The 12,269-nt window shown below is 45.8% G+C and overlaps 1 protein-coding gene across 8 annotated transcripts in view; it reads left to right on the forward strand.

Moving 5' to 3' along the window:
• RNF212B (ring finger protein 212B) overlaps positions 1–12,269 on the forward strand; it is an 88,894-nt gene that overhangs the window by 54,658 nt on the left and 21,967 nt on the right. For all 8 annotated transcript variants that reach the window (XR_003853169.1, XM_029582030.1, XM_029582026.1 and 5 more), the window contains 2 exons: positions 2,670–2,709; positions 2,832–2,953. Coding sequence is in view for 7 of the 8 variants with exons in the window: in XM_029582030.1 (XP_029437890.1) it covers positions 2,670–2,709; positions 2,832–2,953 (162 nt within the window). In the remaining variant the exon portion in view is untranslated. The remainder of the gene's footprint in view (positions 1–2,669; positions 2,710–2,831; positions 2,954–12,269) is intronic.

Genomic DNA, 12,269 nt, shown 5'->3' on the forward strand with positions numbered 1-12,269 from the left:
TCTAAGGATTTCTGACTCGTGGATGTCCCTGCATACGGTAACTTCCTTTTTTACCGAAGGTCGTTTCTATTTTTCACGTGAATCAGACATTCCTGTACATACTCAGGTCATTCCAGACCAGTGGGTTTTGCATCCCTACCAGCAGATGGAGTCAGAGAACAAAACTTTGGACACTGCTACATAGGAAAGAGTGCCTCCTGCAGTCCCTCAGTATCTCTCTGACTTCAGCAGATGGTGGAGATGCAAACCAGCAGTCTAGGACTTAGTTATAAAAAAAGAGAAAAAATTACAGTTTAGGAAGAATTAGGTAGGCTAGTTTGACTTTGCTCCCTGAGGCACCGGCGCAGGCCATCCCTCAGGTGGAGCTGGGCATCCGAGGGGGGGGGGGGTTTGGATACCCCTGGCTGTGTTTCGCCCGTGCCCTGCCGGAGGACCTGTCATCCAGAAGCTTCTGGCTCCCTCAGCCTCCGGGATTGCTCCCGGATTTTCCTCTGGTCCTGCTTCTATTCTGAGGTTTGGCTAGTTTAAAAAAATAATAATAAAAAGAAAATGATAGTGCTGCACGGATCATCTTTTTGTCCTCTGGAGTGGTTTGAGAAGAGGTCTTCAGGCTTCGAAATCTACCATTGCATGCTGGCTGAAGGAAGCTATTGGGTCGGCCTACATGTGCAAGGGTTGGCTGGTTCCTGAGGGTTTGCATGCTCATTCGATGCAATCTCAGGCTGCTTTGTGGGTGGAGGCCCAGCTAGTTTCTCCACAGGAGATTTACAGGGCGACGACGTGGAAGTTCTTGCCTACTTTTGCAAAGCATTATCATCTGGATGTGGGTGATGAAGGTCATCCATCCTTTGGCGAAAATGTTTTGCGACTAGGACTCTACAGGTCCCACTCAGTGTAGGAAGCTTTGGTACATCCCAGGAATCTGGACTGATCTGGGTACGTACAAGGTAAAGAAAATTGGTTCTTACCTGCCAGTTTTCGTTCCTGTAGTACAACAGATCAGTCCAGAACCCACCCGAACTGTGGAGGAGGAGGAGTTGTCCGCTCAGACTAATTTCTGGTTATGTATAATGAAATCCATGTGAGAAGAAATATAAAAAAAAGTTAAGTTTATTGGAAGTTTTGCTTTTGTGGAGATTTTTCTTTCTTAAGCTTTGATACAGTTCAATTCTGAAGAGCCGCAGGTGGCACACTTTGCCACTTATTGTCCGACCTGGGCCTGAAATTTTTCCTTTACGCTGACAATGTGCAGATTCTCATCCCGATCCAAAAATCCATTGATGAAACCATGCACTTCTGGGAATCCTGCCTCACCTCAATAACTTCCATGCTATCCAACCTCCACTTAGCTCTGAACGCTTCTAAAACGGAACTTATCATCATCTCTAACCATCCTGACTGCACCCCCCACCACACTCCCCAGAACACAACCAACACACCACATCAATTGGTGTGGTGGGTGTCTTCATAGATCATCAACTAAATTTCAAACCCTACATCAATTCCCTCCTTAAGGGAGGTTTCTACAAATTAAATGTCCTCAGAAAACTCAAACCCTTACTACACACTCAAGATTTCCGCACTGTAATTCAGACCACCATGCTTGCGAAACTGGACTACTATAACTCCCTTCTACTCGGCCTCCCTGCCTCCACCATCAGGCCACTCCAGATCCTCCAAAACTCCATGGCCAGAGTCATAACAAATACTCGCAAAACGGAACACACCACCCCTATTTTAAAGGAATTGCACTGGCTGCCTATCGCCTTCCGATCACAATACAAAACCCTGACCATTCTTCATTGCTCACTACACAAATTCAATCACACCTGGCTTGAAGAAATGCCTCATTTCCGCACCACTAACTGCTCCATAAGAAGTGCTCATGTTGGTACCCTACACACTCCTTCCCTTAAGTCTGCGCATCTGTCCTTCACCAGAGAAAGGGCTTTCTCCATAGCTGGTACCTCCCTCTGGAACTCTCGTCCCTCCTCACTCCGCATAGAGCTGTCTCTCACCAAATTTAAAAAAGGAGTCAAAACATGGCTCTTCAGACAGGCCTACCCCGACACAAACATAACGTAAACTTTCCGCCTAAATGGTACCCTCCATGTCTTTTCCTCCGCCAGCTCCCCCCTCGCTCCCTCCGACCTCTAATGCCTCCTCTAACCCCTTCTTTTCCCCTTGAATCTTGCACTCTGAACTCCCTCGACCTACGAATTTCATCGAAAAGTTAATGATGTATAGAATGTACAAAGTTCCTTTATGCCCTGCTGCTCTTCTGCCCTTGTCGCTTACTTAGATCGCAATTACCTGATTTTAATGCCTCTTCCCATGTACATAGTTCCCTTTTTCTGCCTTTTCTGCCTTGTTTTTGCTTTGACTATATGTTTTTGTTTATTGTAATTCCTCCTTTCAGTTCAATGTAAGCCGGCATGATGTGCCTTACGAATGTCGGCAAAGAAAAGCCTATAAATAAATAAATAAAATAAAATAAATAAGTGGCAGCGTCAGTAAAATTTTCTCTGCATCTGCTGGCAGGAAGGCAAAACCCTGGAGTCTGGACTGATCTTTGGTACTACAGGAACGAAAATTATCAGGTAAGAACTAATTTTCCTTTCTCACACAGTATCATTCTGAATCTATTGATATTTTTGTCTCTTTTCTAGTCACTCCTACACCAGGCTCAGCACAAGGCCGCTTCCACAGGTAAGTAACTCTTGTCTGTCACCCAGCACCACTCCACTTTCTCTCATTCTCCTAAACATAGTTTGTTTTTAAAATTTATTAATTCTGTACTTATTTATGTTCTTTGTTTTATCCTTTTCTAGGATACCCTCTTCCTCTATACTACTGAACTCTGCAGGGGTAAACCTCCTGGGACACTCCCTCGGGGCACGAGGGGAAACCCTACAGAACCAGGGAAGTCCTCACACACCAGATGTATATAGAGGTACCTCAGAGCCTCTGTAGGGACATGCTGGGGATAGACAGAGACCCTGCAGAGACATGCTAAACATGGGATCCTCACTACCAGAGTCCATGCAAGGAGACACTAGGAATATACACAGGATCCTCATTGCTGAAGACTCTGCAGGGACATGTCAAGAATAAACATTTGATCCTCACTAATGGAGTCTTTGAGACACATCAGGGATAAACATGGGAGTTTCACAACCAGAATTTCTGCACAGACCTACTAGGAATATACATAGAATCCTCACTGCTAGAGACCCTACAGGGATACACACAGGATCTTATTGCTGGAGACTCTAAAGGGGTACGCCAAGTCTATACACAGGATCTTCACAGCTAGAGTCTCTGCATGAATATACCACGAATATACATGGGATTCTCACTGCCATAATCCATGCAGGCACATGTCAAGGATAAACACAGGGAGGTCTACATTCAAAAGCATTTAGCCGAACAAAGGTTATCTGGCTAAATTAAGATTTGGGCACTTGGGTAGCTACATTCTAGACAGAATTTAGCTGGTTAATTTAGAGGCATTCTGGGGGATTACTGGGAGGAGTTGAGTTAGCTGGCTAAGTCTGGTTGGGCCAAAAAGCTGTATAAAGTGAGCCGGCTAAATTTAAGATAGCTGGCTGTATTCAATAGTGTGGCTACACTATTGAATATACCTCCAAAGTTAGCTTGATAAGTTTATCCATCTAACTTTGCTATCCGGACAGTGACTGAATACTGGCAGATTCATTACAGGACACACATGGAATCCTCCCTACTAAAGCTCCTGCAGGAAGACAGTGGAAACCTCTCTACAGAACAGTTTGCTTATTATTATTGCTTACCTGTAACAGATGTTATCCCAGGACAAGCAGGATGCTAGTCCTCACATGTGGGTGACATCATTGATGGAGCCCTATTGCGGAAAACTTTCTGTCAAAGTTTCTAGAAACTTTTGACTGGCCCTGTGAGGCCACTGAGCATGCCCAGCATGCCATGATATTCTCTGCCACAGGGGTCTCTCTTCAGTCTTCGTTTTTCTGCGCTGCTGTAGACATCGCGGAGCTGGAGCCTTTGTGAGTTTCCTCACAGTTTTTTGTCTGACTAAAAATCAGATTTCACATTCATTCTCTCCCACATCGGGATCTCTCAGGTTTCCACTGGCTGGTGAGTAAATCTTTGTCTCGTTTTTGTAAAAACCTTTTCCTCTCACGTTTCTTCTCATTTCATCGACGGCTGTCGACGATAAAATGGCCACGGGATTTAAAAAATATCCCATCTGTAATCGGACAATGTCCATTACAGACCCACACCTTGAGTGTGTGCTTTGTTTAGGGGAAAAACACAACGTAACAACTTGTCCCAAATGTGCAGAAATGACCGCGAAGGGAAGAAAGGCCCGCCAAGAAAAGATGGAGCATTTATTCCATCTACAACTTCTGCCATCTCCCTCCACATCGACTAAATCATCTCTGGCCGGAGTCTCAAAACGCATAATTTTGAAAAGACTTCGGAAGGGTCGGGGGACCATCCATCGCCATCGATAGCATCGACAAAGTCAACGACCGAACACTGTTCGAAGCACCGCCAATGGCACCAATACCCATCGATACCAGAGGCGCTTCTCTCCCCGGAGGAATCGACTGCGAAACGGCCTAGAATCCAGGAAACACCGGTACCTCCGAGGCCTTCATCCCATGGTGACGCACCAGTTGTCAAACCTCCACAGGGCTCTGTGGAAGGAACATCAACACCTCCACTGCCACCGCGTACAGCTGCTTTGCCTGCACCAGCTGTTACACAGGAATTGTCGGATTTCATCCGTTAAGCGGTGCTCCAGGCCTTAAAGGATCAACAGATGTCGATTCCGGCGCCTTCGCCGATGCCTACACAGATGCCGGTTTCCGAACCGATGCCGGTACCTGTACCAATGCCGGTGGTTCCACCGAAGCCAGTGCCTGCACCGATGCAGACAACCCCGCTGGTGCCTGCACCGATGCCGGCACTACAGCCTTCTGAGGCGACCATAAATACTGACACTGATTCCATCGCCGATGTCACCTGGAGCTCCAGGACATCCTGAATTTACGCTGTACCAACTTCTCATGAAGAAGTTTGATGAAATTGTCTGTGCCATTCCATCCAAGCCACGAGAAGAAATTCCTGGATGGATACCTATAGATGATCCGCAGCCAGGTCCTTCTGGACTTCCTCGTCCACCAAGATCTTCTCCAATGTCTCCACATCAAGATGATCCATGAGATACATGGGATGACAGGCATACAGACACTTCCTCTGAAGAATTTGTCAGATCCTTCCACTCCAGATCAAAGGAAGAAATCTCCACCGGAGGATTTATCCTTCACAAACTTTATCCAGGATATGGTGGACACCATACCCTTCACCCTGGTAACTGAGGAGGATGCTAGACAGCAAACACTGGAGGTCCTCCAATTTGTGGATCCTCCAAAACAATTATTAGCCATACCTGTCCATGAAGTCCTCCTAGATTTCCAACATAGACTCTGGGAGCTCCCATGTTCAGTACCTGCTATCAATAAAAGAGTGGACACTACTTATTTGGTGCAGTCTGTTCCCGGCTACCAAAAAGCACAACTTCCACACCAATCAGTGGTTGTGGAATCCGCACAAAAGAAATCAAAAAGGATAAGGCCACATTCCTCCACTCCTCCAGGCAAGGATCATAGATTCTTGGATTCCCTGGGTAGGAAAATTTATCAAGGAGCCATGTTAAATACAAGAATTTCATCATATCAGTTATACATGACTCAATATCAGAGGAATCTGTGGAAACAAATGCAAGAATTTTCAACTTCATTACCACAGCAATATCAAGAAGCAGCCCAAACAATCATTCACAAAGGACTTGAAGCTGGCAAGCATGACGTCCGAGCCTCTTATGATGGTTTTGAAACAGATTCCAGGGTAGCGGCCTCTGGTATAAGTGCAAAACTTTGGGCATGGCTTAAAGCTTCAGACCTCAGGCCTGAAGTCCAGGAAAAGTTAGTTGATCTACCATGTATTGGTGACAGCCTTTTTGGATCTAAAGTGCAAGATGCTGTAGCACAATTAAAGGAACACACAGAAACCCTGCGCCAACTATCGTTAGTTCCACAGGATTCTGCTACCCAGTCATCTCGCCGGCCTCCAAGAAAAGAATCTAGACGACCCTTCTATCGACAGAGGCGTTATTACCCTCCAGCATCAAGGGGCAGATCTTCTAGGCTGCAGCAAAGAGCTCAACCCAGACGACCTAGGGCAGCTAGGCCTCAACCTCCGCTGCAGACGGGACCGGCTGCAGGCTTTTGAGGCCTTTCCCAGAGACCAAAGCCATCTCTTCAATCCTTAACCAGATCTTCCGGTAGGAGGCAGAGTATCCTCCTTCTACAACCATTGGTTACAAATAACAACAGACCAATGGTTACTTGCAATAATATCTCGAGGTTACCAACTCAATTTTCTCTCAACTCCAAGAGATTCTCCTCCGAGACCTCTTCCTCTAAGTGGAAATCACATAATCCAATTACAAGTAGAATTATCCACCCTTCTGAGAGCCAGAGCTGTAGAGCCGGTGCCCCGGACTCAGCAGGGCAGAGGATTCTATTCCCGCTATTTCCTCATTCCAAAGAAAACCGGAGGCCTATGTCCCATCCTAGACTTCAGAAATCTCAACACATTTCTGAAGAAAGAAAAGTTCAGGATGGTCTCTCTAGGCACCATGCTTCCACTTCTTCAAACAGGAGACTGGCTTTGTTCTCTGGATCTTCAAGACGCTTACGCTCACATACCAATATTCCCTCCTCATCGCAAGTATCTGTGCTTCATGGTGGGTCATCAACATTTCCAGTACAGAGTACTACCATTCGGACTTGCCTCTGCTCCCAGAGTATTCACCAAATGTCTGGCAGTAATAGCAGCACACTTGCACAAGGAAAGTGTCCATGTCTTTCCCTATTTAGACGACTGGCTCATCAGAAGTCAATCTCAACAAGATGCTCTGGCTTCTCTCAGTTGAACAATTACTCTACTTCACTCCATGGGCTCTCTCATCAATTATCAAAAGTCCCACCTCATTCCGTCTCACCTGCTTCAATTAATAGGCGCAGAACTGAACACCATACTTTCAAAAGCTTTTCTACCCGGGGATCGGGCAGACACAATTTCCCTGTTGACAAACTCGCCTCACTCAAAGAAACAAGCAACAGCTCATCAGTTTCTAACCTTACTAGGCCACATGGCTTCCACTGTTCATGTCACTCCTATGGCAAGGCTAGCCATGAGCGTAACTCAATGGACTTTAAGATCACAATGGATTCAAGCCATTCAACCACTGTCCTCTCCAATTCAAGTAACCCACCAGCTACGTTTATCTCTCCTTTGGTGGGCGAACAAGGACAACTTGTGCAAGGGCCTACCCTTCCAACAACCAGTCCCACAGATAACTTTAACTACAGATGCATCCACCTTGGGTTGGGGAGCTCACATAGACAATCTCCAAACCCAGGGTACTTGGACAAAACTCGAAGCAACATTTCAAATCAATTTCCTGGAACTTCGAGCTATACGTTATGCGCTACATGCGTTCAAGGACTGCCTTTCACACAAAACGGACAACACAGTAGCCATGTGGTACATCAACAAACAGGGAAGTACGGGCTCGTATCTCCTTTGTCAAGAAGCTGCACAGATTTGGGACTGGGCCCCGTCACACTCAATGTTTCTCCAGGCCACCTATCTGGCAGGCATTCACAACGTAGTGGCAGATCGACTCAGTCGTCAGTTCCAACCACACGAATGGTCCCTGGATCCCTTAGTAGCGACCAGGATCTTTCAATGTTGGGGACAACCAACAATAGACCTCTTTGCGTCACGCCTGAATCACAAAGTGGACAAATTCTGCGCTCTGCACAGACAGAATCACCAGCTAGCCAAGGACGCCTTTGCTTGCCCTTGGAACTCAGGCCTTATATTCACGTATCCTCCAATACTGCTCATAACCAAAACTCTAGTGAAGCTACAACAGGACAAGGGGTCCATGATTCTGATAGCCCCATATTGGCCTCGACAATTATGGTTTCCCATACTTCTAGACCTCTCGATCAGAGAACCAATTCACCTGGGCGTAGCTCCCACTCTCATAACTCAGGATCAGGGTTGGTTGCGCCATCCCAACCTTCAATCCCTATCCCTGACGGCATGGATGTTGAAAGCTTGATTTTACAACCGCTCAGTCTTTCAACCAATGTATCTCAAGTGCTTATAGCTTCACGTAAACCTTCCACACGAAAGAACTATTCTTTGAAATGGAAAAGATTTACTTTGTGGTGCAGGCAAAAGAGTATTGATCCTTTTTCCTGCCCCACAACTTCTCTACTAGACTACTTATGTCATCTTTCAGACTCTGGTCTCCAGACTTCATCTGTCAGAGTACACCTAAGTGCAATCTCAGCTTACCATAACAAGATGGGAGATGCACCAATATCCATACATCCTCTGGTCAGTAGATTTATGAGAGGTTTAATTCACCTTAAACCACCAATTCGGCCACCAGTCACAGAATGGGACCTGAATTTGGTCTTAACAAGACTCATGCGTTCTCTTTTTGAACCCATGAATTCCTGTGATCTTAAGTTTTTCACATGGAAGATTATCTTTCTTATAGCCATTACATCGGCTAGAAGGGTTAGTGAGTTACAAGCACTTGTCACGTACTCACCCTATACAAAATTCCTACATGACAGAGTGGTTCTCCGTACACATCCAAAATTCCTCCCCAAGGTAGTTACAGAATCCATAGTTTTACCCACATTTTTTCCAAGGCCCCATTCTCACCAAGGAGAACAGGCTTTACATACCTTGGACTGTAAGCGTGCACTAGCATTTTACTTAGACCGCACTGCAATCCATAGGAAATCCACTCAACTCTTTGTATCTTATGATCCAAACAAACCAGGAAAAGCAGTGGGTAAACATACTCTCTCCAATTGGCTAGCAGATTGCATACAGTTTTGCTATGAAAAAGCAGGCCTTCCTCTCCAAGGGTGAGTAAAAGTGCATTCAGTAAGAACAATGTCAACCTCAGTAGCACACTAATGTTCAGTGCCAATTCTTGACATATGTAAAGCAGCAACATGGAGTTCTCTTCACACCTTTGCAGCTCATTACTGTTTAGATAAAGAAGGACGACAAGATTCAGCCTATGGACAATCTATCTTAAAGAACTTGTTTCCAGTTTAATCCCAACTCCTTCTACATCCAACCTGCTGTGATCTTCGGCTGCCTCATTTTCAACAACAATACTTCGCTGTTGCTTCACTACAAAATGTCTCGGCCTCTAGCTTGCTAATCACCCACATGTGAGGACTAGCATCCTGCTTGTCCTGGGATAAAGCAAAATTGCTTACCTTGTAATAGGTGTTATCCCAGGACAGCAGGATGTAGTCCTCACGAAACCCACCCACCACCCCGCAGAGTTGGGTCAGATACGTTTTATTATTTTATTTTTTGCTAAAGCTTATTGCTACATACGAAACTGAAGAGAGACCCCTGTGGCAGAGAATATCATGGCATGCTGGGCATGCTCAGTGGCCTCACAGGGCCAGTCAAAAGTTTCTAGAAACTTTGCAGAAAGTTTTCCGCAATAGGGCTCCATCAATGATGTCACCCACATGTGAGGACTACATCCTGCTGTCCTGGGATAACACCTATTACAAGGTAAGCAATTTTGCTTTCTCCATGGACAGCAGAACAAACAGCCATATAAGATGGGTGATGTCAACTTTCAGTCTAGAACTTTTCAATATATTCTGAGCACGCACAGCAGTTCCCATACTGCCATTCCCTGTGCGTACCCGGATCAGTCCAGAAAGTCCAGTTTGCTGGACAGGTTGAGCCTCCTGTCCAGCAGATGGAGACAGAGAAAAACTGAAAGTGTATCCTATATCAGGACAGTGCCAACCCTGCGTCCCATCAGTATTTCTCTGTCTCCAGCAGATGAAGGCAGTTGAACCTGTGGTTCCCTAGCATTATCTGTTTCTCTCTCTCTGTGGTGATTTCTTTTCCTTTCTTCCCTCTGCATTGTTCCTGGATCAAGCAAGTATTAGTTATTTCAATTTAAAAAAAAAAAAAAAAAGAAAAGAAAAAGATTTTCAAAGGAAATCAAAGTTTTTGTGACCAAGTGAGACAGATCTGTCTCATAGCTCTTACTGGGAACAAGGGGGGGATATTTCATCTTGAATGTTCAACCTGGGACCCCTTATTCCCGGTGCCTTCTGCCTGTCTGGAGTGATACTGGTGGTCCAGTCACTCTCCCTTGTGCTTGGGTGACCCCGGAGAAGTCTCATGCCTTGGGTCCCACTGCAGAGCTGACTTGCTCTGTTGAAATTAAGGACTAAATATATTGAAAAAAAAAAAAAAAGTACTTTGCAGGCACCCACAATTAATTTCAAGGGCAGTGGGGAGAGGAACGGAGCAGGGCTGATTCGCCTGTCTCCGCTCGCACTTTTAGACTGACTCAGCTGTTTTTCATTTTTTTCTCCGTGGCAGCTTTTTCCTTATGCCGCGCTCAGCTGCCTGCCTAGCCTGCAGGGAGCCTACTTCATGGCTCTCCCACAATGGGCTCTGTTCCCTCTGTTTGCCCGGTGGGGATGGTCCCTCAGCCGCGGCAGAGAAATCAGCGGTCCGTGGTCAGACCACCAAACATGCTTCCAAGCTGGCTCCCTCACGAAAAACCGCGGGAACGGCAGCCATTTTAGTTTCAGGTCTGGCTGCAGATTCGGGGCCAGAGGGGGGAAGGGAGCCTGATTTTACCGATTTGCCGCCGAATCTAAGCCCTGTGGACTCTCCGGGGCCAGACCCTGATCTTTCCCACCAGGTTCCCCCCCTCCCCCCACACGGGAAGGTCCATCACCGTTTTTCCCCGGAGTTTATTTATTTATTTTATTTAGAGCTTTTTATACCGACTTTCTTGATACAAATCAAATCAACTCAGTTTACAGAGAACAAAAATCTTAACAATAACATTAAACAGGAAACCGTAATTAGAAGAAGTGTCAAGTTACAATATAACAAGGGAATACAAGTGGGAATTGGAAATGAAGAGGGGGAGAGAACGATAAGTGTGTGGGGAGGCTTGAATAGCCTACCTCTAAACTATGACATGGTTATGTGAACGTAATGTTTGGGTTTTGCAAATGAAATGCTAGTTTAGATTCTGTAAAAGTAATGCTAGTCTAGGAACAGGGAAGGCTTGACCGAACAACCATGTCTTGAGTTTTTTTTTAAAAGTTAGGAGACAAGTTTCCTGCCGGAGGTCCGGAGGTATGGCATTCCAGATGGAGGGACCTGATGTTGAGAATGCCCAATCTCTGATGGTTGATCAGTGCACAACTTTGTTTGGGGGGGCGTGTATAGATCCCTTGTAAGCTTCCCTTATAGGTCCAGCCATAGAGCAGGGGTGGGCAAGTCCGGTCCTCGAGGGCTGCAAACCAGTTGGGTTTTCAGGATACCCCTAATGAATATGCATGAAATAGATTTGCATACAACTGAGGCAGTGTGTATGCAGGTCTCTCATGCATATTCATTAAGGATATCCTGAAAACCCGACTGGTTTGCAGCCCTCGAGGACCGGAATTGCCCACCCCTGCCGTAGAGTGTAGTTTGAGCGGATATAGCAGGTTAAGGGGGGTCTGATGGTGGATGCTTTTGTGAATAATAGTGAGCAATTTGTGAAGTATTCTAAAGTTAACTGGGAGCCAGTGCAGATCCTTTAGTACAGGTGTAATGTGCTCTCTCTGATTAGTATTCGTCAGGATTCTCGCCGCCGCATTTTGAAGCATCTGGAGGGGTTTTATCGTAGATGCTGGGAGACCTTGTAGAATAGAATTGCAATAATCAACCTTGGAGAACAGGATAGCCTGGAGAACAGACCTGAAATCATGATGGTATAGTAGAGGCTTGAGTTTCTTGAGCACCTGTAATTTATAGAAGCACTCCTTGGTAGTGTGGTTTATGAACTTCTTTAAGCTCAGGTGTCTATCGATTATGACTCCCAGGTCTCTTGCATGAGAGATTCGGATATTAGCAAGTGACTGTTGTTGGTGATGACCATCTTCTGGAGTGATAAGCAGGAGTTCTGTCTTGGCAGTGTTAAGTACCAAGTTAAGGCCTGGATCTCAAGTGGGTCGTCAAAGCCCTGAAGGTCCCTCATTTCCAGATGGAGACCCTGAGGGCGGTAGTAGCGGCAATTTGATCAGGCGAGTTCCTTGCCTCTCTCGATTTAA

This window comes from Rhinatrema bivittatum, chromosome 16 (genome assembly GCF_901001135.1).
Source record: "Rhinatrema bivittatum chromosome 16, aRhiBiv1.1, whole genome shotgun sequence".
NCBI classification, from domain to species: domain Eukaryota; kingdom Metazoa; phylum Chordata; class Amphibia; order Gymnophiona; family Rhinatrematidae; genus Rhinatrema; species Rhinatrema bivittatum.